The sequence below is a fragment of the Nelusetta ayraudi genome, unplaced genomic scaffold, assembly GCF_046127955.1.
Source record: "Nelusetta ayraudi isolate G7.1 ecotype Tasmania unplaced genomic scaffold, CSIRO-AGI_Nayr_v1 ptg000017l, whole genome shotgun sequence".
Lineage (NCBI taxonomy): Eukaryota > Metazoa > Chordata > Actinopteri > Tetraodontiformes > Monacanthidae > Nelusetta > Nelusetta ayraudi.
In genome coordinates this window covers 9,361,142-9,385,433 of record NW_027466067.1, presented here as the reverse complement: position 1 = coordinate 9,385,433, position 24,292 = coordinate 9,361,142, and the positions used below count along the sequence as shown (strand labels likewise).

The 24,292-nt window shown below is 46.4% G+C and overlaps 3 protein-coding genes across 5 annotated transcripts; 1 reads left to right on the top strand and 2 right to left on the bottom strand.

Annotated features, from left to right (window-relative positions):
- The first annotated feature begins 443 nt into the window (after positions 1–443).
- tespa1 (thymocyte expressed, positive selection associated 1) lies at positions 444–7,493 on the top strand. Of its 2 annotated transcripts, XM_076025284.1 has the most exons (13): positions 444–953; positions 1,062–1,123; positions 1,701–1,888; positions 2,329–2,380; positions 3,016–3,053; positions 3,324–3,377; positions 3,908–3,947; positions 4,144–4,194; positions 4,281–4,376; positions 4,445–4,653; positions 5,348–6,339; positions 6,748–6,832; positions 7,212–7,493. In XM_076025284.1, exons 3-13 carry the CDS (start codon positions 1,744–1,746, stop codon positions 7,289–7,291), a joined length of 1,842 nt encoding a protein of 613 aa, XP_075881399.1. In that variant the 5' UTR covers positions 444–953; positions 1,062–1,123; positions 1,701–1,743; the 3' UTR covers positions 7,292–7,493. The 2 variants fall into 2 exon arrangements, with proteins under 2 accessions (XP_075881399.1, XP_075881398.1); XM_076025283.1 differs by lacking the exon at positions 1,062–1,123 and having other exon boundaries at positions 445–953.
- Positions 7,494–8,090: 597 nt separating this feature from the next.
- On the bottom strand, positions 8,091–12,473 carry tarbp2 (TAR (HIV) RNA binding protein 2). The gene is made up of 7 exons (XM_076025294.1): positions 12,249–12,473; positions 11,161–11,475; positions 10,937–11,006; positions 10,723–10,840; positions 9,942–10,069; positions 9,149–9,344; positions 8,091–9,068 (listed from the first exon to the last, which is right to left on the bottom strand). The coding sequence occupies exons 1-7, from the start codon at positions 12,299–12,301 to the stop codon at positions 8,911–8,913; spliced, it is 1,038 nt and encodes a 345-aa protein (XP_075881409.1). The 5' UTR covers positions 12,302–12,473; the 3' UTR covers positions 8,091–8,910.
- Positions 12,474–20,955: 8,482 nt separating this feature from the next.
- On the bottom strand, positions 20,956–23,541 carry sp7 (Sp7 transcription factor). Of its 2 annotated transcripts, none has more exons than XM_076025289.1 (2): positions 23,409–23,541; positions 20,956–22,329 (listed from the first exon to the last, which is right to left on the bottom strand). In XM_076025289.1, the coding sequence occupies exons 1-2, from the start codon at positions 23,427–23,429 to the stop codon at positions 20,962–20,964; spliced, it is 1,389 nt and encodes a 462-aa protein (XP_075881404.1). In that variant the 5' UTR covers positions 23,430–23,541; the 3' UTR covers positions 20,956–20,961. The 2 variants fall into 2 exon arrangements, with proteins under 2 accessions (XP_075881404.1, XP_075881405.1); XM_076025290.1 differs by having other exon boundaries at positions 23,394–23,462.
- Positions 23,542–24,292: the final 751 nt, after the last annotated feature.

The window sequence follows — 24,292 nt, the reverse complement described above, 5'->3', positions numbered from 1 at the left end:
TATTTCCATTTTCAGTTTTTTATTTATTTATTTATTTATTTTAAAGTAAAACTAAACAGTACGTACATTGTGGCCTGCTTTAAATGTGGTGTTATAACAGAGGGAATTTGCATACTGAACCATTCTTCACATTGCTTACGTAGCTGCCTCCAAGGCTGAACTTGCATAATGTATTTACAGTTACCTGACTGACAGATGGCCCAACTAGTCATATTCGTGAAAAGGAATGAATAGATAAAGCCGCTTTAAAAATACTTATAATAAATGATCCATTTTCTTTTAAATTAAAATATAATGGTAGATTATAGCTGACAATAAATCATTTAATGGAATATTTCATTAATGGTTTCAAACAAATGTGGCACATTCACTTCTACCGTATAATTTTGACTTACTTTGGCTTGCAATCTCTAAACTTTTTTTTTTAGAACATAGTTATTACTTCTTTGTATTTCTTACGCGGGGGGAAAAAAATGCAGCAGTTTAAAAGTGACTAACAGAAGAGACTAAATTTAGATCCGACGAGATAAGCAATTTGGTGATAAGTGTTTTCTCCCCTTCAATCAACATCTGCGTGTGACACTTGGTGAAACTTGCTCGGCCTCATTTTTTTGCAGGATGTGTCACAGCTGCATCCCACGCTCATTAAACAGTTGCACTTCAGCAGAGAAGCGAAGTCACTTCCTACTAGTCTACTCAAATTTCATCACCCCATACGCGCGCGCAGAAACACACACGCACACGCGCACACACACACGGTTTAGACTATCAGATGAAAACTAGAGAAACGCACAACCTCCTTTATCAGGAGTTATTTCAAAAAAAGCGAGCTAGCGGTGTTTGCAGTGTGAGCATTTGCTCTCGATAAGGCGAGTCTCAAACATCCCCGCCAGTGACAGCAGGAAACGAGAGAAGGAGTGGCAGTCACAAAACTGAGACCTGCATCGATGAAGGTAAAAAATATTTTCTTATCTTTACTTTTAGTAGCCTCGAGCAACACTTCCACATTCCATTACTGTTTGTCTGCAAGCCATGGTAAATTATTTTTCATTTCTCCGAAGGTCTGTGTAACAGTATATCAAGCTGTATCCACTTACTGCCATGCAATGCAGTGTTCTCACAGGTGAAATCAGCAGAACCTATTCAATTTATGGTACATGCCGACTGTATGTCAATGGCTGGTCATAAATCTGAACTGAAATGACCCAACTATTATTGAAAAGTAGTGGCTGTGAGCAGGTCTGTGTTGAAAGTCAATGGGAAAATGTACTGCTGGTCGCCTTCCCATTACAAAGGAATGGCATTTACATATTTGAACGATAGTTTCAATGTTGTGCGTGAGACTTTCACCGAAAGGAACCACACTAAAACTGCATTTCTTCCAGCCAGCTTCAGTTTTGTGCTTTTAGGAACACGCTGTGCTGTTCTCAATGAATTCACATTGCATTAGGCAATCATTCCTTTACAAGAATACTTTCAAGAGATAATGTCAGTGCATATTTAGGTGCATCCACCGAGTCGTCATATTAGTCAGAGGTAACAGTCTGTGTTTTCTGGTTTCTGGATATGTGACTGCATGTCAAAAACAATTCAGACATAAACCAATGAATACAGGATTTTTGTAAGTGCTTTTTTTTTTTTTTTTTTTTAACAAACTAATTTTGTTTAAATAAAAATCTAAAATTGCACACGGCATGCAGGTTGGAGCCCCCTTTGCGGCCTGGCTGCCTGTGAGCTGAGGAGATGGAGAGCCCGTCGCCCACGGTGAGGCGACGAGCGTGGATCAACAGCAGTCGGCAGTGGGTCAACCAGGAGGGACCGGACTCGGACGAACTGCCGTGCATCCTTCCCTCGGCCTCTCTGGTGGACGACGATGTGTTTTCTGACGGTACGCCTCAAACGCTCGACGGCGTGAGATGTCTCTGCTCACGCACATGAGCTGCGCTGTTGAGCTTTAAGCATGGCAGCGAATGAGACCGATGGGGATTGCTGTCTTATCGTTTGGCCTGTTTAATGAGTTCTGCTTGCATGCATGTATAATGTAGCACTGTATTCCGAATACATGCTGCTGTTCTCATATATTTTATACATAAGTTTTAAGTATCAATCCCACAATTAGACTGTCAAATAACTATGAAGAAATATATAGTATGTGTTTCCTTACGGTAACTCCTAAACAAATGACATTTCACAAGGCGTCCAAAACCCTTTTGGAATTTGGAATGTATGAATTTGGAATGCACGCTGAACTGAAGTCAAAATGCAAGAAGACGAGTTCTTCTGGTTTCGCGCCGAATTCATTGAGTTAAGCTGTCGCTTCATGTGCAGTTTCCACAGGATGCTTCACAGGAAAGATTGAAAACTGGCTCCTGGCTTGTGGGTGAGTCGGCTGCGCTCTCTGTTTGTATCTGTCGGGGAACTTTTAAGTAGGTAAGTGTGGTTTTTGAACAGTAACTAGCGTTGAAAGACTACGTGTGTGTCAGTGGAAAATTGTTTAACAGTTCCGGCAGGTGTATGGTTACGCAGTCGCACCGTCGCTTTGTCTGCATCTTTGCAGCTCGTTTGGAATACGTGCTAGTTTGTGAAGACCACAGTGTCGGTGTGCAGACTGATTACAGACAATGACTGTGCTGAAAGCCTCATCACCTTTCCAGAATCACCTTGTTGTTCAGTCAAAACAATTATATAACCAGGGGAGGACGCCAATCATGCAGACAGTATTTTATGTTCCTCCCGTCGGCCGTAAAGGAAACTGGTGATGGACAGAAGTATAAACGGCAATGGATGAACAATCCAAAAATAAAAAGGCCATACCAGTTTTAAAAGTGTTGGCCTTAATGCGGCTCTGCAAGAGGAAGTTCGGGGGCTTCTGAGAACTGATTAGGGAACAGACTGCCATGGTTCACGTCCTGCAATGGTCGGCTTTCGCACGCCGTGGCAACTTATCTATGCAAAGGCAACAGAAACACATGAGAGAGGCAGGTGGATCTCAACAGGTTGTAATTTGTCTTCCAGGTCAGAGGTCCCCGCAGAAAACAGCCCACTCAGTTTCGGTGAGCGTCATGAATCATGACAATTTTGAAACATATTTCATACACTTTTTTGTTATACTGTTGTTGTATTATTTGCGTGTTTCTTTCAACCAAAAAATAGAAGGCAACTTTCGAAAACTAATGAGCATGCTTTTACATCACATCATCCATTGAAAGTTTTTTAAGCAAATACGCAAAGTTGAAGCCATCAACAATGGAAATATTTTACTATGCAGTTGACTGGCAGACACGCAAGCTGCCTGTTACACAATGTGCGTGTCTTGTTTTCAGAGTCTGTGCTGAAAGCTCAGAAAACTGATGAAGATCTGGATCTCGGTGCTGATGGTGAACATGCGCACATCGCACACACACACACACACACACATACACACACGCAGAGACGCACACACAAGGACTAGTTCTACCGAAACTGCGGCACAACTGTGAGATGCACAGTGGTGGCAAGAAGTTTTTGGACACCTTATGCAATTGCTATGTACTGTATTGTACGCATAGAACAGAATAGAATAGAATAGAATAGAACAGAATAGAATAGAATAGAACTTTGTCAATGTTTGTGTGCCATTAGCAACAACCATGAACAGTCAAATATGACAAATAATAAGAAAGATAAAAAAAAACTAATAAATAGAATAAGATAAAACATATTGTGCAATTTAAAGTGCTAGAGCTTGTGTGTGTGTGTGTGTGTGTGTGTGTGTCTGCATGTCCCTTTAATTGAACTGATTGCACTGTTGAAGAGAATTAAAGTTTAGCAGCAGAAAAAAACACTCTTTCCACAATAGAATTCTAACGAAATCTGTTTGATTTCTTTAACATTTTACTAATACTGAACCAAATATGAATTGTTTCAGCTTCCGTCCTGACTGTTGGAGAATTGACATTCAAAAACGAGTAAGTCCCATTTATAATCCTGAAACTGCAACCTGCGCTTCCTACCTCCTCAATTTTTATTAGCTGAGACGTTTTGTTTTGTCAGACATGAGGCATCACTCTGTCACATCTTTACTTTTGAGACAATTCGAAACGGGGTGGACTGTGATCATTGTTTCTGCATGTCCTCCTCCCTGAACGCTGATTGATCGGCAAGCTTCCCGCAGTTTCTGTCCACCGGGGGAGCTCACGGCAGATGCGAAACCAGGTCTGTGACCTCTGTGACCTCTGCTACCTTAGCCTGCGGCGTGTTTCTGATCTAATCGGCCTCACTTTGCCACGTGTCGCCGGCAGTACCCCTCGTCAGTCCGTGCGTGTGCCCTCGCTCAACCTGGGCCACAGTGGGACCTCCAGCTGCCTCTCCTCCTTCGCTTCCAACGCTCCATCTAGGTGAGGCTCCAAAACTCAATGCCCGCCCCCTTCCTATTGGATAACCCTCTCCCTGCTCTGTGTGCCAGTGTGTCCGATGTCCTGCGGCTGTGTTCGGAGGACGCGGAGGACACTCTCTACCATCTCGGGTTCGGCAGCGACGAGCCACAGGTCACCGTCCGCATCCCTCCACGCTTCTTCACCTTCCCCTCCGTGGCTCTGGGCATCAACTTCCGCCTCTTCTTGGACTCGCAGCTGCAGCGCATACGAGAGGAAGACCCCGGCCTCTCCCTGGCTAGTAAGACTCATTTCATCTCTTGCAGGATATGTAGAAAACATGTATTCTGATGTCAATTGGAAATTAACAAAAGCGTTCCAACTAAATATGTGTCTTTGAAGCCCCACGGTATTTAGCTCTTCATTGAAATGACTCTCAAAACAACTGAGAAACAGCTGTTTTATGACTTACTCACTATTAATAGAATTTCTTTAAGTTCAGCGGGCCAAACTTAAAAGCTTGATGGGCTGAATATGGCCCCTGGGCCGTAGTTTGCCTGTGCCTGACGTAAAGACCATGCAAGTATCTTTGTTACAATACATCAGTAGATTTCTTTTTACCAAAGTAAATTTCAAAACCTGGAATTTCTTACTTTTACTTAAGTAAAGGAGTTGAATCAATAATTTTACGAGAGTATTTTTTTTTTTACTCAAGTATCCACACTTTTACTCCTTATATCTGTACCCAAATAATAGGTAGTTGGTAATAAGGGAATAAGGCAATAATAGGTATTATAATAGGTAATAAGGAGTCAAATCAATACTTTTGTCAGTATTTAGTCAGTATATCAGAATATGCTCTGATATCGGTATATCAGAACAGAGTATTTTCTTTACACATGAACTACATACACTTTTACCTGCACCACTTTTTTTTTTACTTTTCGCGCAGCATGTGAATACTTTTACCACCGTTGGTGTTGTTTCCTTTGCAGGTCGTTTCCGACAAGTGCAGGTGCTGACAGAAATGGCCAACGCTTTCTACTCTCTGTACTCCCACGTGTCCCGGACGCCTGTGCAGAAGCTGGCCACGCCCGAGTTCTCCTTCTCCTCGTCGCCCGTAGAGAGGATGGGGCGGTTCAGGGGCAGCGTGCGCAGCGAGCCGCGTTCTCCGGTGGAACGGCTGAAGGACACCGTCTCCAAGATGTGTCTCTACACGGGTTCCCCGCGAGGGTCGGACTCCACCTCGCCGCAGCCCTCGCCCAAGAAGAGACCCAGCCTGCCTGACGTGGTCGACGTTGTCCTGGAGAAGGTCAAGACCCGGGTGACCAAGAAACTGGAATTGGAGGGAAAAACTGGAACCGATCCAGGCGTGGACATGAAGTTGATGGCTTCTCACGGTGCGAATACAGAGACGGGCAAGAGCGGAGAGCGCGTGGATGAGCTGGACAGCGGTAGCCGCACCGTCTGGGCATCTGTGTCCTCGTCGCTATCAGGAGAAACTGTGATCGAGGCCGATCAGCTTTTCAAGCCAGAGCTGGATGCCAGGACTGCAGAGCCAAGCAGGGTTGACGAGATCACTCATGATTTAATCTGCCCGCAAGTTTCCGGCAGCAGGCACAGCGAGTCTTCATGCACAGGCAACCCAAAGCCGAGCGCTTCGCTCCCCGCCCGCTCCGGTACGGAACACACAGACAGATCAGAGCTCTCGCCGTGCGTCCAAGCTGCTGTCCCCGAGCCCGACGAGGACTCACACACTACCGGATCGCTTCCTGTTTCCAGCCCCAGCCAGTGCAGCATCACCGTGAGGGGCGGGGATGGAGACGGCGCCCCGCCGTCGAACGCACCGGACTCTGGTTATCTAGGCCTTCCTCTGAGGGGGTCGTGCGAGGGGGGGCAAAGTCTGTTGCCAAATCCAGCGATGCATCAGGGTCTGAGTCCCGTCACCGTCAACCTGCAACAGGCCAGCTCATTTGAGCTGGAGGAGGTACGTTTGACACTGAGCCGGGGAGGCACAGAATGCGTTGAATGCAAAGAGGGAAGAAAGTTCCGGCAAACTGCATTTCAAAAAATTCCTCTGTTGATTGAGTTTTTAGCTGAGTGACGTCGTTCATTTTCTAAGATAAAAAAAAAGTGTCTTTAAAAATGATGACAATGAAAAGTTTAAACAAAAACAGAGCATCCTACTTTATCTTTCTTAAAAATCTTGATTCCTAAAAAATCATTACCGTGCTGATGTTGTTGGAAAATAGGATAATGTATTTCATACTATGTAGGCTCACGCTGGTGTGTATTCTTATTTTATTTTTTTACACTTTAGACTTCAAATTACACATAGGTGAAAACAACCAGTCTTTGTTCAGTGTGTCACTGCCCCCCCCCCCCCTCTCTGAAGGTGGCGAGCGCAGGTGAGGAAGACTACGGACAGTCAGAAGTGACGAGAACGACCTCTCTGTTGCCCAACGTTTGCTACCACAAAGGTACCCCAAGGCACACTTTACAATGCAAAATAACATGTACACTACCCAGGAACATGTTACAATATGTGTGTGAAAACCACATTGCTGATGCTATCGCACTAAGTACAACACCCGCAAAGTTTCAACGCTTAGAAATAAGAATTTTTTTTTAAAAAAAGGAAAAGACAGTGCCATTGGTCACGGGTGTGACCAGAGTGTCTTCCCTAAGCTGTTCTGGGAAAGGCCGCTTATTCTCATAAACTGTCGCTGCTTTGCAGTTGCGGTCGTAGATGGAATAGAGGTCATAATTAGGTCGATGCTTGTGCGTTTGATCGTCAAGACCGACATAATTCACACAGTAATTATGGCGGTATAACCTAAATGCGTGCGTATTTTGCAGGGGATGTGGTCCGAAACGACAGCTTGCACTCAGACAGCAGCGGCTACGCTGAAGAAGAAGTCAGCCCCTCACACAGATGACGGACATCACGTTTAAGTTTTCTCTGTTTTTCTTGAACTCTGCAAAGTGCATCCATACCTTTTATTCCCCCCTGTGGTCAGACTGAAAACAGTGTCGGATGAAATGCTTCTATTTTGAGAGTGGGAGCACTTATCAGGGCAAATGTGGGTCACGTTTGTAAAAAGGTTATTTTTATTTGCAATAAAGTCAATTTCATAGAGATCTGACAATGAAATTCATTGTTGTTGTTGTTGTTGTTTTTTTTTTTTAAAACCGTGAAACATCTGTGAATAATTCCACATGAGGTGAGCGTTTACAAACACAGTTGCATGTCCTTACGTTTGCCATGTTCAAAACGGCTCGGTTCTGAAACTTCAGTGATCAGACAAGAACGTACACGGTCCAATTTGAACGGAAGAGGTTCCAACTAGCGCAGCACCATGAAGGAGAGGAGAGCCATCGACAGATGCTCAGCCGTCATCATTTCAAAACCATATTTTATCAAATGGTTGCAATTTAAAACATGACATGAAAGCAAAGGCAGTGTCGACATGTAGCAAAAAAAAAATAAAAAAAAATCCTGAGACCACCAGGCAGTCCATCATTGAAAAAGTCCCAAATTCATAGTTCAACTTATTTTTTTGAGGCATGATAATATTAAAAGGTGGATGCCACTAACAGAGATCAAAAGTAATTCTGTGTCAGCAGAAGTCTTGATCACATTTACTGTAATTCATAGCGTTAAATCTTAAAAATTCCTAAACAATAGGCATTTATAGGAGGAAAGCCTATTAAAGGAAAAAAGTCACGACTTTGTTCCTCGCAGGCCTCTGATCTTTCTCCTGATCTCTGCTGACGGGGGACCACACATCATTAAAATAAAAAAAAATAAAAAATGAGGCTGAACCTGTTTGATACTTCTTGACACTAAGCTGAGGCGACACCGCGACTTGGCTGTCTTAGCGTTTGATAAAAATAACTAGTAAAAAAAAAAAAAATGTAAAAAGCACATACAACAGGGCATCGAGGGTTCAAAATATGATCAGTCATAATATAAAAAAACCTCACAGACCTGGATGGTCTTCATAGACACATCCTTTGGGATTAAATCTGGAGAGTCCCCTCCCCCCCCGCCCCGTCTATAAATTTCGCTGTCAAATTTGCAACAGCACAGACAAAAAAAAAAAGAAGAAAAAAAATCCAACAAAAAAATGTCTTTGGCCCTTTGGAGTTCCCTTCGCTCGTGGCAGTTGGGGATTCTCAACAAAAGACCTTTTCATAATTTAAAGATAAAACAGCTGAGCATCCAAATTCTTAAAACTACATCGACGTGAATGAATGACAAGCAAACGGAATCTGCAACGTTCTAAGGGAAAATTCATTACTGGATTGTGCCGAATGGCAAGTGCATGAGTTTTTAGGCAATAAAATATTCATTGGCGACAATAATACATTGACCAAAAGAAATAAAAGCAAAAATAAAAAAAGGTTCCAGGTTTCAAAATTTGAGGTATTTTTCACGTGAATTCAAATCGATCACAAAAGTGCTTCCTGTGTCCAGAACGGAGATCCATCCCGTTGTGTGGCGGGCGGCGTGACGGAGTCGGAGCATTTTTTTTTTTTTTTTGTTTTGATTTCTTCACTTTCCGCCCGCCATGATTTTGAGGTACTTCAGTGCATTGTGGGCTGCGTTGGCTCTGGCGGCTTCTATGCTCGGGGCAAAGCCATGGCACACGGTGATTGGCTGCGTGGACAGCTCGACCAGACACTGGCACAGGCCGCTCAGGCTTCGCTCCTCTGCAGCGGAAGAAGGACGACAAGGTCAAAAAGAAGGTCAAACGAACCAGCCGGAGGCCGACGTTCCTGCGCAGACTCACCCAGGTCCAGGTAGCTGATGTCGAAGCGCTGCTCCAGGGACAGGTCGCTCAGCAGGGAGCAGAAGTTGGAGTCGGAGGGCATGTTCAGCGGTTGGCTGCGCAGCTGGAGGATCTTCTCGCCGGCAGAGTTGCGCAGGGAGTCCCACGTGCAGCTGAAGCCTTTGTTTTTGCCCGACTCGGCCCTGCTCCCCATGTGCTGTGCGTGCGCAGCAAAGTCCAAGTTCAGTAAACAAACAGCGGAACTAGCTGGCAGAAATGTTACAATTCTGACGATGAAAGTTGCAGTACTTGTTTTTTTTTTTTTTTACTGCATGGAACGCTGTCGTTTAAAAAGATGATTCACTGCAAAAATCACAAACACAAGAGTCTGATTCACAAATCCACCTCTAAATTTTCTGATTTGCTTGTTTTTAAACAGTCCTCTTCATCAGGCTGTTTTGTTTTTTTTGGCGCATGTGATCAGAACGACACCAAAGAATTTTTTTTTAAAGATGTTTCTGAGTTATTTCCAAATTGACATTTTTGATGTAGTTCACATTCCTTTAGCTTTTCTTTTAGTACGAGATGTAGAAATTACTATTGCAAGCTTCTCCTTAAATGCCCTTTTCATGATACATTTCATACCAGTGCCATGAACAAAAGTTCCATTAATGCATTTTCCATAAATGTAGTTTTTTACCTAATTAGTGTATCTCAGGGTGTCATAACTGTTGACGGTGTTTTGGTCAATTGTGATTACATGTAGATTAATTTTACCGTGCAGGATCTTCACTTATTGCGGCGTATTCCTTACCATGTGGAAGTTGTCGTCCTCAGGGTCGGCTTCATTGTTGGTCCTCAAGTCCACCGGGACGTCGTGTATACGCGATAACATCTTGGCTGCTGCATTCCTCTTGGCGAGCTTCTTGGAGGTTCCACTTCCTGTGGAGGGAGGGGGGAATCAAATAATGATGGCAAACAAACACAAAAGAAGAATAAATGCAGCTAACAAATAATCATAAAACAGTAAAACATTAGTTTGACATGTAGATATACACACTAAATTCCCATACACGTTAAGTTCCTTGCAGATCCAGATCAAAACACACCCAAGGCACGTCAGTAACAAAAACCAACATAGTTTTCTGTTATTTTATTTCTGGTTGACAATAAAAAAAAATTTTTTTCCATATTGTTTGTGTTTGCCTGATGCAGCCACACCTTTTAAACCACAAAAAATATTTTTCCGTAAACATTTCATGGTATTTTTTTAAATGTTAAGGGCGTGGCAATACTTTCCTTCACTACTGTACATTTATTAAAGGGCGACAGGAAGCTCGTGTCGGCCGAAACAGGCTTGATAAGAGATTTTCTAATTCAGGAGGAGGCACCGTCACAGTGCTGTCAGTTAACAGCATTGAAGATGTCCATAAACTCTCAGTGCACATCTTACATGCTTGTTAGCGGCAGACTTCATTTAGAATTGATCTCGCGCATAAGAAGTGGCACAGTTTGACGGCGAGGGACTCAAACGCGTCGTTGTAGATACTATTACTTTTCTCAGTCTGCAGGAGTGACATACGGTGTGTTTTTACCGATCTCGACAAATCTCTCCACTCGGCAGGTCATGGTGAACTCCTTGCGGTGCGCCGGCCCCGACTCCTGGGTGACGGTGTACTCCGGCAGGCGCCATCCCTTCTGCACCACCAACTCCTGGCAGACAAGTGCACAGACGTCGCATAAACAAACAAAGCCTGGCCGCTACGAACGGTCGTCGTATAAACACGTTTATTCCTCGTTTTACTTCACCTGCAGAGCTCCCACAGGGTTACATTCAGACTGCTGCGAAGTGCCGGAGGTCTTCATCTCTGACTGCGAGCTGTCCACGGGAGGAGAGATAAGGAAAATTGGCCTCAGGCTAACACCGGCACATTGACAGGAATGGAATGGAAATTAATGTGCACTGTCCGCTTCAAATAAAATAAAAATTATCATTATTATTTTTTTTTAAAATAGCACGACGGTGAGCTGACCTGTCTCCATCAGAGGCCACGTCGACCCCAACAAAGCTGTCGACTCCGACGCCAAATCCAGCAGGAGCTCCCAGGCCCCCCTTGAGCATCTTTAGAGCAGCCTCGGCTGCTTTGTGCTTGGCCGCCTTCTTGCTGGGACCCTGGCCGGTACAGCTGATCTCTCCGACGGAGACGCGGAAGGTGAAGTTGGGCTGGTGGGCCTGTCCCTCTGCCTTCAGGAGGTCGTACACTGGGGTCTTGCCTATCCGCGTTCCATACTCCTGCAGCAGACTGATGGGCGTCTTTCCGGGATTCACAGCCAGCATTTGCTCAATACTACATGGAAGAAAATGATCACGTTAAGATTTTTTTTTATTCAATGTATACTCTGACGTCACAGCAGTTTTTCTTTCTTTCTTTTTTTTTTTTTTTTTTGCCATTACACACAAGTAAAACTCACACAATGGGCCTTACAAATCTGTGTGACCTGAATTACGCATTTACTACTCTTAAATTGAACTTGTAAGTCACCATTTATTATCTTTATTTTGCATCTTGGACTCCAGTAGAGCAGACAAAGTATTTTAAGTTTGCTAATTCCTTTTTTAAAAAGGTTTGCTGCTTCTCAGAAAACAAGAGGCTGTAGCTAAAACGGATGCTGGTCCCTCGATAACGTAACATAGGGCTCACATATCGAATAGTGTGTTTGAGATAGGAGAAGAAAGTAAAAAGTGAAGGATGGATTTTGGTTTCTGGGCATCTCACTGATAGTCTGTCACAGATTATAGTCAGAAAACATTGGTGAACTACATATTTTATAGTTTTAAAAATGAAACATGCTCACACCACACTGTTAGAAATGCTCCACTGAACACAGCAACTAGCAAACTGGAAAACCGACGAACCCAAATAATGGAAAAATATGTCTATATTTTAAATTGCAACTAACGTTGCTGTCTGTATATCAGTCAAAAAAAAAAAGAAAGAAAAAAGAAGAAGCAACATATCTATGTTATACATTAGAAAATGAGGCGTATGCAACGGTAGAAGCAGCTTCCCGTTAGCCGCTCAGCGGTCTTGGAGCTAGCTTAGCGTCCGTGCGGCTTCACCTGGAGCACCCGGAGTTTCTCTTCCAGCTGTCCGATGCTGTCTCGTCGTTCATTCCCTATTTCACACAGATAGAGCCGGTCTGTTTCGGATGGTCAGTCCCCCCACCAGGACAGGCACTTGCTTTCATTTGCCGGTATTTTATCACCTGAATAGTGACGCAACAACATGTGAAGAGCAGACAGACCCCCCCCCCCCTTCGGTCTGACACAATCAATCCGAGTCCTTCAGGAGCACAGATATGACGTAAGCACGTCGCTGAGTCCTCTCATTGGTCGGGAGAGTGTTTGCCGGTGTCACGCCGAGATCTGCATGCCCGCCGAGATCGGCATACATTTCGCGGGAACGCGCACGGCTGCGGCTGCCGAGAATTGCATGTTCCACTTTTCTGTACCAGCTGAGTGATTACGAGTTTGATTTTAAAACCGGTCATATCTGAAACATCAGAGTCATTTTCCCGTCATGAATAAATATTGTGACAGTGTGTTAAATGTATATTTGTACGTTCCAAATGTCTTTGACGCGCAAAGCTCAGTGGTGCGCGCTCCCGCGATTTAAATGAGATCTCGGCGTGACCCTGGTGCTAGTCGCTCACAGTCAACTTTTTGACAATGTGGGTGTCAGAAATGCAGTTGAATATTTCAGTTTTACGTAGTTTTTAGTTTCGCATTTTACACAAGGAAAACGTTTTGCATTCGCGCTCTTTTGACTCATATTTTTGTTATGACCACAAAAGACCAGCAGAGGGCGAAGTTTACTTGCGGACCTGTACAACTGATAGCAGGGCTCGACTTTTTGAGGCCTGGAGGTAAGGCACCTGTCTGCATCGGTGCTGTAGGAAAACAAGTAGTCAGTTTTCCTGGCGGTTAGTGCTAAACAATACGTCTTGCATCCACACTCCTGATGTACCATCGGAAAGTCTGGGCAATGAAAACATACCTAAAAGATGAGTGGGTCACATTGGCGACTTAAAATTGAGTGCATTCTTAAACACATTTAAAATTCTAAGCATAATACATGTTCGGGGTACATTGCAATGCAGAGTCAAATCAGATGTTCAAGGCAGAGTACAGCCATAATTTGAATACACGAGCAGGAAACGGCTAAATCATAACTGCGCTGAATGAACAACCTTTACCCTGAATTGAATGTGGTAACTGGTGTTAGCTGACCTGCAATGTACGAAAAAGGATGATTGTGATCTATGGAACTGCTAGATTTCTTCTGGAAAATCTCCGCTCATCCGAACGCGCGGATGCTTTTCTTTCGACTCTGTCACGAGGGGTCCCGCTAACGTCTTTCACGGCTCTCGTGTCTCGATCGTTTTCTGCATTCTGTGGACGGTTAAATGCTGCAGTGCTTTTCTTGTAAACTCCTGCTGACCACCGGCAGAAACAGAGCTGCGCTCCGACGGCATCGTTGTGGAAAGAGGACTCTGCCAAGTGCAACAGACTGTGAACTAGCCGCGGCATGGGGTGACCTTTTCTGCCGTCTGAACCACAAAAAAAAAAACTTGTGCGCCTTTTGTGTAACTTATCCGTAACTTCTGTGTGACAACGTGTGCGACCCCGTGCTGCTCGATCTCCACGTCTTCGGCCCCCCCCCTTGCTTTGCCCGACTTCGTTTTTCGACAAAAAGCCCGGATCTGTCGGCCTTTTGAGATGCTAGGCCTGAGCGTTTCTCCTACTGAGCTTGTGGGTAAATCGGTTACAGAGTCGCAAATGAATGCCGTCTGAGGACTCACACCGTGTCTACGAAGCATTCACACTTTGCGCACACTTTCCTTCGCCCTGCCTCGGCCGCTGCCGCCTTGGTGCGTGTGGTTCTTTGGTTTCCAAACTCATCAGGACATACCTCCGAGCACGGGGCCGTATGAATGCTCTTTTTCCCCCTCCTTCCACAATATGATGTGTTTCCTTTTTTGTGTGTGTTTTGATCCCTCTCTTGCGGCCAAGCGGCGCTGTGGTGAGGCGCGGGCTCGAGTGGCGCTCCTGTGTTATTTTTGGCAGCGGCAGCGGTTGGTGGCTGTTGAGGGGAGAGGAGACAGAAGGGGATATCATGAAGCCCGAAAAAACCAGAGGCTGTTTAAGGGATTTCTGTCTGGGGGGAATTGCTTTGTAATGATCAGAGGCTCGATGTGGAGGAGTGTGTAGGCGTGTGTGTGTGTGTGTGTGTGTGTGTGGTGTGTGCGTGCATGTGTTCTTTGTGCGCGCTCATGTTTGAACATAGACACACACACACACACACACACACACACTTGAAAAAAAAAAGAGTTGGCGTGCAGGTTTGTTCATTTAACAACTCGCAAACACCTCATATACTTGTTCTTGGCTGTGGACCACACACACACACACACACACACACACACACACTGCATTGTTACATGGATTGACGTGTTTAAATGCTTCATTTCCTCTTAAAGAATAAAGCACATTTCAATGTCCAGTATTCTGCAAAATTCACAATAGTGAAGAAAGTCTGTGGAGTCCGTTCTTTATTTAGCCTCTTTTCGGAAATGTTTTTGGTGAAACAGGCAGTCTAGAAATAATCCCTTTGTGATGTCATAAAGGGTAATCCCACTTTATTAGATACCCCTTCCGCTTCAGTGAAAACAGCTGCCCTTTGACCACCTGAGGGCTTCCATATTGTTGTTTCCTTCCCAGCTGCTAAAACTGGTGTCTTTCTCTGGAGGGCTGCAAACAGAGGGCTAAACATTCTGTTTTGGTGACAGTTCGAGTCAGGGATGAAAAATGAAGCCCTAACCGGCCTTTAGTAAGGGGCGCCTCCACATGTTACTGTTCCAATGCCTTTTTTTCTTCTTTTTTTTTTAACTCCCTTGTTCCTGTGGAGGAGCAATTTGTCGTTTGTCCGACACTTTGCTAATGCTGCCTCTCCCTCTGGCTGAGCCGAGTCCTCGGCAGGCAGCGTGACACGCTGACGCTCCTCCCTCCGCGCCTCTGAAAACACCATTTGAAAAAGATTTTCTCCATCCTCTCTTCTTGGCCCCCGATCAAGAGCACATTATTACTCGGCTTTATTTATTTATATACTGCGGTCGCAAACGTGTGTGAATGTATGCGAGCGTGCGTGCGCGCGCGCGCGCGCGTGCCTCTGCGTGCGCAGGGCTGAGTGATGCGTAATTGTGTATGTATGTGCGTTAGCCCGCAAAGATATTTCAATTTCTTCAGAATATTAAATAAACATGCAGCAGCAGCTTCGGCGGAGCGCTGCCTGCCAGTGGGTTTGGGGTTGGATGGGTGGCGGTGCTGGTGGTGAAGGGGGGGCGGGGGGGGGGGGGGGGGGTGGACAGGGAGGGGGGAGGGGAGGGAGTTTGTGGCCGTGGCTCTGGGGGGGTGAGGCAGCTCATGGTCAGGGCCCCCGCCGGACACAGTGGCGCCTCGCGCTGGAGGACTTCTGAACCACCACACTCCTCCACCAAAAAGCCTGCCAACCCTGACTCGCTGCTGTACCTCGCTTCCAACCCAAATCACTCAGCTCTCCCTCTGCCTCTCCTCCTCGCCTCCTCCCTCTCTCTCTCTCTCTGTCTTTCTTTCTTTCATTCTCTCTCCCCCCCTGCTTCCTCCCTGACACGTCTCCCTCCTTCAGTTTCCTCACCCCGCTGAACAGTGTCCAGGTTCATTTGCTATTCGGCTGCGTGCTTATTTTGCACTCACCGCCGTTGCTTTCATTGGCAGGTCACTTTTTTCTGAATAATCTTTTATTTTTTTTTAATTTGTGTTGCTACTTTCTTTGCTCTCATTTTGGCGTCTCGCTCTCGTCTCTCCAGCGTCGAGTCACCGGCTTGAACAAAGCTAATAAAATGTGTCTCAACACAACATCAATACAAAAGTGTGTTTGAAAAGGGGAGAATCGTTTATGGTGCATTATGCATTTACGAGGATTTTAAAATTAAAAAAAACAACAACAACAACAAAAGCAAAGTTTGTTTTTTGTTCACCCAGCTCCATTAGTTTGAGGGCCAAAGTTGGTGGCTAAAATATGTCTTAATGGCAAACTGTCCTAAAAAATAAAAGAATGTGGAAACAAATCAGCAACCCCCTGTTTGAAAGCTCCTCTTTGTCATGTAATAGTTCAGAAATATAAATCACGAGCTTCCAGGATTCGGCCTGAAACATCTTGACTGACAATGATCCAGAAGACATGACTTAATCCATGCGGGTCGCCTGAGCAAGCTGTTTTAAAAATCTGAATAATTGCAAGTACCACCGCTCGTAATTGAATTGTGGATGTCAGACCTCTGAAGTCGGACTGATATTTCTTTGCAATTTTCCTAACTTCATTTTCCCCTGGAAGCAATTTGTCATCCGGAGGCCATTAAATGGGAAGCATATTATCTTTTTTAAAGGGACACAGAGTCACCCACAAGCCTCCCACAGCTCCTATAAACAAAATGGCCTCATTTAGTGCCGCGTTTGGTGTGTTGGGCAGCGAGGGAGGACTCCTTTTAAACTTTAAAAGGCGGTTCGGGGCGAGAGTAACGACCGTTCTAACAGACAAGTTGCAGTCAGAGTAAAATAAAATATCAGGAGACTGTAAAAAAAATAATAATATCGGAAGCACCTTTGAGTTTGATGATGCCGCCTGTTGGGTCGCAGAGCGGAGGGTCCCGGCGCCACTGCCACTCTGATGATGATGAGAGATTCAGAGCGGAAGCGCAAGACGCACAACTGTTGCATCAGCTGGATACCAAGAATGATGGGCATTAAATCCCCCACGTCAGAGCCATCATTTCTCATTATTATTTTTTTTTTACCCCAGGGCCACCAGTAGAGCAGATTCGGACAATTAATCATCCAATCAAACATGTAAATCTCCAGAAAAAAAAACAAAAAACTTTATATTTAGCCTTCTGTTCACAGCTTAGTGCAAAACAATTGGTTTCAGCTTCTCTCTATGACTGATATGTTTGGAAAGGGACAGAAATGAGGCTGTTTTTAGGCTTGGACTCCTTCACAGGGGGCTTGACACCAAGATGGTACACGATTTTCAAATTTACATAATGTGGAGAACTCTTTCATCGACAGGAACAGCTGCCATTTCCGCTTCTAACAGACGTAAACAATGGTGCGACCTTCTTACCTCTTGCCCTCTCTTATCTGTCGTGGTTTGTTTTTTTCTTTCCTGCTCAGCCCCTGTTTCATGCATCCTGACCTCTTTAGCTCTTCAGGTCATGTTTACCGAGGTCACGTTGCTAAAAAACCATTATCTTGTTTTTACGGAGCCCCCCGGGGGCTGTGCTGACATTCTTGTCTCGGCTCTACCTGCTGACACCTGTGCTTTTGTCCTGCCGCCCCCCCGCCCCTCCGCACCAAAACCCGCCCCCTGATGAGCTTTAGTTGGCAACCTTTGCCTGTGGCTGTATCGGATGTCCAAGCACGACCCATTGTTTCTCACGTGACTGCTAAGCGAGGAGCAGATAATGATTGGAAGTAGGGAATCATCAGCATTTCACCCAAGATATATTTTTCTTTCTAAACATCTGGAATCTTAGGGAAGCCACACATGCCCCAAAGAAAAGGTTTACGCAACTGATTAAGCCCTATAGCTAAACTCACCTCCGAGTGAGTGAATGCTGGAGAAATTGCTCCTCAGCGTTAGCCGGCCTGGAAAGCGGCTGTGTGACGACTTTAACAGGGGGATCCTCTGGAATAACCTTTTAAGCCCTAACAAGCTGCAGCGATTCGATCCTGCAAGGCGAGTGCAGCAGCATATGTGGCCAAAACCATATGGAACAGATTGGTCCAGCAGCAGCAGCATCCCCTGTCCGTACGTGTCACTCCGTGTATATTTTTCTTTCTTTTTTTTTCTTTTTTTTACATATAAATATAACCTAGCGACACTTAATGTTTCCTGGCTTTCTAAATAAAGGAAGTAAAAATAAAGTTAAGGCTGCAGTGGGCCACCGCCGCTGCGGAGGGAGTGTCGTCGGGAGAGAGAGAGAAAAAAAAAAGGAAAAGAAGAAGGGAAGAAAATACCAGTAGCTGCGGAGAGTTTAGAAAAAGCCGCTGACCGTCTCCTCAAACCCCCCCTCCCCCCCCCCCCCACCCGACCCCACCCTCAGCCACCGTCCCGACACGCCCTGCCCCAGAGCCCACCCCCCCCCCCCCCACCGTTTGTCTTTTATGTTGTGGACTTGACCGTGCACCCACTTCAGACCACCATAAACATGTGGGTCTCTGATGACAGAGTCAGCCTCGGGACGTTTTATATAAATTGACCTCAACTACAGCTCATTAGAAGCCCTAAATTGGAACCATGCAAGCCGGGAAGTGTAAATGTTACAACGGGCGAGTCGGGAGCTTCTGTGGGGGGGGGGGTTCTGCTGAACACCTCAGCGAGGAAACGCCTTAGCCTTCCTTTGGCGCAGGGGAAAAAATGATCAAGGTGGATCTGCCAAAGGTAAACATACACCCTAACCCAAAAAAACAAAAGAAAAGAAAGAAAAAGGTTTCCCTCTCGTATGATCCAGATGACATTTTAATTAGATTGCAGATTTTCAGACATTCTTCTGATGGCCGCAACAAAAAAAAAATCTTTATTCTATCCCCACATTGCACATTCACTGTCGGCTTCATTCCTGAGACTGCCTTTTTTTTTTTTTTTTAAGTTAGCTAACGCAGAGTCCACCCTCCTGAAGTATTTTTATTAGCTTAAAACGTAGCCTGCGCGACCTGACAGGAAATTGGGCAGGAAAACATTTAACTGTCACCGGTTGTAATGTTAATTCTCCCCCAAAAAACAAAAACAAAACCAAAAAGGCAAAATAAGAAAAGTAACCCACGCTGACGTTTTACACCCGCGGACCCATTAGCACTTGCAGCTAGCGCTTTGGTTTGCCGACTGCGATGCATGCAAGGGCGAGCGCACATCTCTGCTTGGTATCTCCTCATCACGTCTTTCATCCTGCGTCCTGGCCTTAATTGGGGGCCCTTTGTTTGACCACCTCCCTCAATAAACAATACAAGCACAGCTCCCCTGTCCTAATCTCCCTCTTCTCCTTTTTTTACGGACTTGCTGGAGCATCCCTCTCAGTAATTACCCCTCTCGGGCTGCCGAGTGGAGTAATTGTCATGAGTGCAACTACAGCGGCCCAGCTGAAAGGGGCTCATTGTGCAAAGTTTAGGCCTCACGTCAGTGGACTGCTTTGTTTGCGCTGCAAGAGATAATGAAAGTACCTGATTAGCCGGGGCGAGGTGGAGAGACCGGGAACAGAGTGAGGAAGGAGGAGAAGGGGACGAGGTGCGAAGGAGACACGTGGGATTTTTGAAGGTTTCTTTAATTCCAGAAGCACCAAATGTGTCATGGTTTCATGACGAATTTACAGTTTTCCCCCTCCCTAATCGCTATTTACAGTATTTTTTATAAACTTATTTCACAAATTGTCAGCAAACAGTGGTGGTCAAGTTGTATCGTCAGCACCCACAGCATGAGCAACAAGTTGTGCTCAAATGTTTCGTTTCATTTTTTTTTTTTTTAAAGATTTTTATTTGTTTTACTGATGCATCTTAAAAAGTTTTTTTTTTTTCAAATGGAAATTTAAGTAAAAACAAGAAAGAAACAGATAAAAGGTAGAAAAATAACACACCTAACAATATCTACATACTGTTGTTGATATTTAGTATGTACAAACCAAGAGAAGCCCTTACTCATTGCCGTGTGTGTGTGTATGGAAGACTTCACAATTTAAAAGATCACATAGAAATACTTTAAGACACACACAGACATCTAGCTTCAAGATCTATAAATACATCTTACAAAAACACGACGCAAACTCCATGTTGTTACTAATAAATAAGGAAAAGAAAAACTTAATTTAATGAACCTTTTTTTTTTTTGTTTGGCCAGCTTCAACCATCCTGCTTAATTCCAGGCACTATATTTCCTAAAGGGTGCAAGATAATCTTCCTTGTGTATAATTTAAAACATAAATTAGGCTATTCATGTAAATACGTAAATTAAATTAGACATCGTAAGAAAGCAAACAAAAGTGAAACACACCTTTTACATCGCAACATCTCCTGCAACAAGAAGGCAAAAAAAAATAAAAAATAAGACTGTTTCAAGAATAATGAATACGTATCAAAGTACAGCTGTAAATCAGATTTTTCTCTGCATGCAATGCTTCAGCTCCATCATCCTAACCATAAGTTTCCTTCTAAAACTACTTTCCCTCTGCGGCTTCAGAGCTCTTTCCCTTCTGCTCCTGCAGATTAAATTTCCCCAGTGGTTTGTCTCGTTTGAAAAGGCAGAAAATGCGTATAGGCTAAACGTGCGCGCGAGTGTGTCTCCGTCTGCGTGTGTGCGCGTGTGTGTGTGTGTGTGAGAGCGCATGTACGCGTCACATGTCCTTGCCGATGCACACATGCTGGCTTGCCCTGCATGTGCACGTCTGTGTCTGCGCGCTAAAATACGCGCAATCCTGCGCGCGCAGCTCGTCCGTACCAGGGCTTTCGCAAGACTCGTGCATTGTGTAGGCAGGCTGGGTATGCTTGTGTGTGTGTGTGTGTGTGTGTGTGTTGTGTGTGTGGTCTGCACAAAATGTAGTGATTGCTACCTGCAACACGCTCAGTCATTTTTTCGCAGCGAGTCTTTCAAACACGGTCTCGCGTCGCTAACCGTGTGTCTCGGAAAACAGAACAATTCAGTCTTTTTCATTTCGTTTTCGTTTTTTTTTTTCTCGAGCCCTTGAAAGCGTCAGATCTCCAACAGCCCGCCGCTGCTCTCCACCCCGTTCGGCGTGCCCGTCTGCTCCTCGCCGTTGGCGATCTGCTCGGCCACAGCGTTGGCCGGCACGGCGCCGGCGGTTAGCTCGGCGGAGGCCTCGTCGCCCCGCGGGTCCGAGGACTCGCCCTCGCCGGCCACGCCCTTCCCCTGCAGCGCCGCCTCCGAGTGGGTCTTCTGGTGCTTGGACAGGTGGTCGCTGCGCGTGAAGCGCTTGTTGCACAGCAGGCACGTGAACTTCTTCTCCCGCGTGTGGGTGCGCACGTGGCGCTCCAGTTCGTCCGAGCGGGTGAAGCGCTTGCCGCAGAAGAGCCAGTTGCAGACGAAGGGCCGCTCGCCGGTGTGCCAGCGCAGGTGGGCCTTGAGGTGCGAGGCCTTGCCGTACACCTTGCCGCAGCCGGGGATGTGGCAGCTGTGCACGGGCTTCTTCCTCAGCGAGGCGGCCGACGCGCCCAGCCTCTCCAGCTCCTGGCAGTTGGGGCAGTCGCACGACGACCTGGTGGGGGCGCCGCCGCCGCCGTAGGCCCCCGAGCCCCGGGCGGGCTTCAGCCCCATGGGGCTCTCGATCAGGCCTGAGCCGGCCACGGGCTTGGGCTTGTACATGTCCTGGGGCAGCATGTGCTGCGAGGGCTGCAGGAGGTGCGAGGAGGAGCCCAGTCCCACCGACGGGTACGGCGCCGGGTTGAGCGGCGTGAAGTCGGTGCTGTAGCTGGGCAGCTGCGGGCTGAGCGAGGCCTGCGGCGCCACGGGCTGCAGGGAGGCCTGGAGCCCCCCGTCGGCCTGCGGCTGGCTCGCCGACAGCCAGTTGGAGTTGGGGTGGACGTCCCACCAGGAGGAGGTGGCGTTGGCCGGCGCGGCCGTGATGCCCGGGTGGATGCCCGCTTTGTACCAGGAGCCGTACGGGTGCGTCATGTCCAGCGAGGTGTAGACGCTGGTGAGGCAGTCGGCCGTGGCGTGCGCCTTGGACACTAAGAGTGACGGGTCCTGCGAGCCAGAGGTCTGGAAGGAGTGGGAGAAAGGGTTATACTCTGTGGCGTAGCCACCGGCCGAGGGAGGGGGGCTCCCGGTGGGAGTCAGCAGCCCGCCTCCCCCTCCCCCGCCTCCTCCTCCTCCGGCGGCGGCGAAGGAGCCGGCGTAGGAGTCCGCCAGGCCGCTGGCGTCGGCGGGCCGTCCGTTCTTGCCGGCGTGCAGGTCGGAGGTCATGGTGTAGGGCTTCTTCGCTGGAGTCGCACTGCCGATCTTCCCGGGCGTAGCCGAATCCCTGATGGGGCTTGTGCTGCCGAACTTGTTGCAGGTCGCAGTTAGCATAGCCAGAGGACTGGAGCCATAGCGTGCGTCTTCCTGTGGAGGACCAGACCAGAGAGGGGGGGAGACGGGGGGGGGGTGGATGAGACGGCGTGTCTGCCTGGAGGAAATGGCTGCTCGCTCCTGTCAGTGTCAACTCTAATAAAAAACATGTCCGCCTGCTTCTACTTCTACTGCTGCCGCTGCCTTCCCCTCGCCGCTTCTGTTTTCCAAAGTGGTCGGGGGGGCAATTTTCAGGCAGCGAGTGTTTACGCTTTGCGAAGGTTCTGCTTTGCTTAGCAGAGGAGGAAATTCCCCGGCTCTGTTGTTTCACGTCGGCTGTAAAGTCGCGTCTCCATCACGAGGGGACGGGTGTGTAATCACGCACAGGCGCGCAGCGCTCGACTCTCAGCCTCGGCTGTCAGAGACGTCTTGTTAAACTCGTTGTAAATGTACGTAAACCCCCCACCACCAACCCGCCATCTGAGTTTTACGACTACGTTAAGTCTCTGCTGACATTCCTGTCGCGTCGACGTACGTTTCATTGGCGCGTCTGCAATGCAAATGCGAGATCGTCGCATTCGACAGACCTCGCAATTGTGAAATTGTGTCGTGCTCACTTTGAGGTTTGACTTCTTGCCTTAAACTTTGGCTGACTGGCTAAGAAATTATTAGTCCTTGTCTAAAAAAAGAAAAATCACCACAGCGATTTTTTTTTGTTGTTGGGGAAGTTAATATGACCTCCATCAATCAGGTTCAGGCCTGCTCTTGGCTTCCAGCGATTTGTTGCTGCACTTTCTGGCCAACCTCTGCCTGAACTGGTAAAACATCTTGATCAAATTCTACGTTTTTGCTCACGATGCAAACGGTTGTTTGAATGGAATTCATCTCTTTCACCTCTCACCTTGAAGTCGCCTACACGAGAGCTATGGCTTACGCTTACAAATAGGATTTGGATCTACATCACCACATCAGATTATTCTTCAGTCTCTAAAGACCCCCTTCACTTTTACAAATATCATGCAACTTTAAAAAAATATATATATATATTTTAAAAAACATTTCTGCCATTGAAAGTATAGACTAGATGTAACAAAGTAGAAAAAAAGGGAAATACTTACAATTACATTCCCTACCTCCAGAATAGATGCGGCCATCCCTGAGAAACTAAATCCTAAGGAGGCTGAGTGGGAGAAGCGCAGCTCTGAGTCCCGGGACACTTTGGGAGAAGTTTTGGCCAACGCGGGGATGTGTTTTGAGGGACGGTGGGCCCGCCCCCTAATTACAGGCTCGGGGCTCTTTGAAGAGTCGCTAAGAGGCAATAAAAACCCAGCGCTGGAGGAGCGTGGAAGCAGATTGGTCGATAGAAAGAGGACATCCCACCTCCCCAACATGCTGCAGGAGGACGGGGGTTTCCCCCTCCCCCCCTCCACCTTTTTTTGAAAAATGTAAATGCATGAATGGGTTACTCATCAATCACCACGCGGACATTATTCCAGTTTCACTGGCATTAAATATTTTTTTCCACTGGGATTTGTCCAGCGGAGCCTTGAGGGGAGAGACGGCCTCACCTCCTCATCTGAGGGGAATTATCGCGCCGGGTCTCTGCTTCCAAAGCGCAAAGTAAATCCTATTCCTGCCATTAGACGCGTTACTGTAAATAAGAAGTGAAAAGGCGACTGTCTGTCTTCCTGTGAGGGAGAAAAAATAACAAAAGAACATGTAGGCTCGGCCTGAACCACATAAAAAAAAAAAAAAAAATTAAGCTGACGGAGTCTGTGGTTTCCATCCGAGATTTTATTATGATGGTTTCAACCCTCTCTCTGTTTCCAATATTCTTAAACGCATTTAACTGCCTCTTTAGGCATTAGCTGTGATGGTTAAAGGGGCTAAACTGCAGAGGAAAAGAATCATGTCAATTAGATAAAATTAGGTAGATTATTGCATCGAGGACGGATTTGAACTGCGACGTATAAAAAATCCCCAAATTTTGCTCCCTTTACTTTAGCTGTGCCGTTGA

What these genes read in the sequence shown, in the direction of transcription:
- tespa1 (XM_076025284.1), top strand. Translation starts at nt 1,744, where the DNA reads ATGGAGAGCCCGTCGCCCACGGTGAGGCGACGAGCGTGGATCAACAGC. An exon ending in TCTGGATCTCGGTGCTGATG is followed by an intron (nt 3,378 to 3,907) that starts GTGAACATGCGC and finishes GAATTGTTTCAG; the next exon opens with CTTCCGTCCTGACTGTTGGA. An exon ending in GCTTCCAACGCTCCATCTAG is followed by an intron (nt 4,377 to 4,444) that starts GTGAGGCTCCAA and finishes TCTGTGTGCCAG; the next exon opens with TGTGTCCGATGTCCTGCGGC.
- tarbp2 (XM_076025294.1), bottom strand. Translation starts at nt 12,301, where the DNA reads ATGAACGACGAGACAGCATCGGACAGCTGGAAGAGAAACTCCGGGTGC. An exon ending in AGAAACTCCGGGTGCTCCAG is followed by an intron (nt 11,476 to 12,248) that starts GTGAAGCCGCAC and finishes TCTTCCATGTAG; the next exon opens with TATTGAGCAAATGCTGGCTG. An exon ending in CATCAGCTACCTGGACCTGG is followed by an intron (nt 9,069 to 9,148) that starts GTGAGTCTGCGC and finishes CTTCCGCTGCAG; the next exon opens with AGGAGCGAAGCCTGAGCGGC.
- sp7 (XM_076025290.1), bottom strand. Translation starts at nt 23,429, where the DNA reads ATGGCCGCATCTATTCTGGAGGTAGGGAATGTAATT. An exon ending in TGGAGGTAGGGAATGTAATT is followed by an intron (nt 22,330 to 23,393) that starts GTAAGTATTTCC and finishes GGTCCTCCACAG; the next exon opens with GAAGACGCACGCTATGGCTC.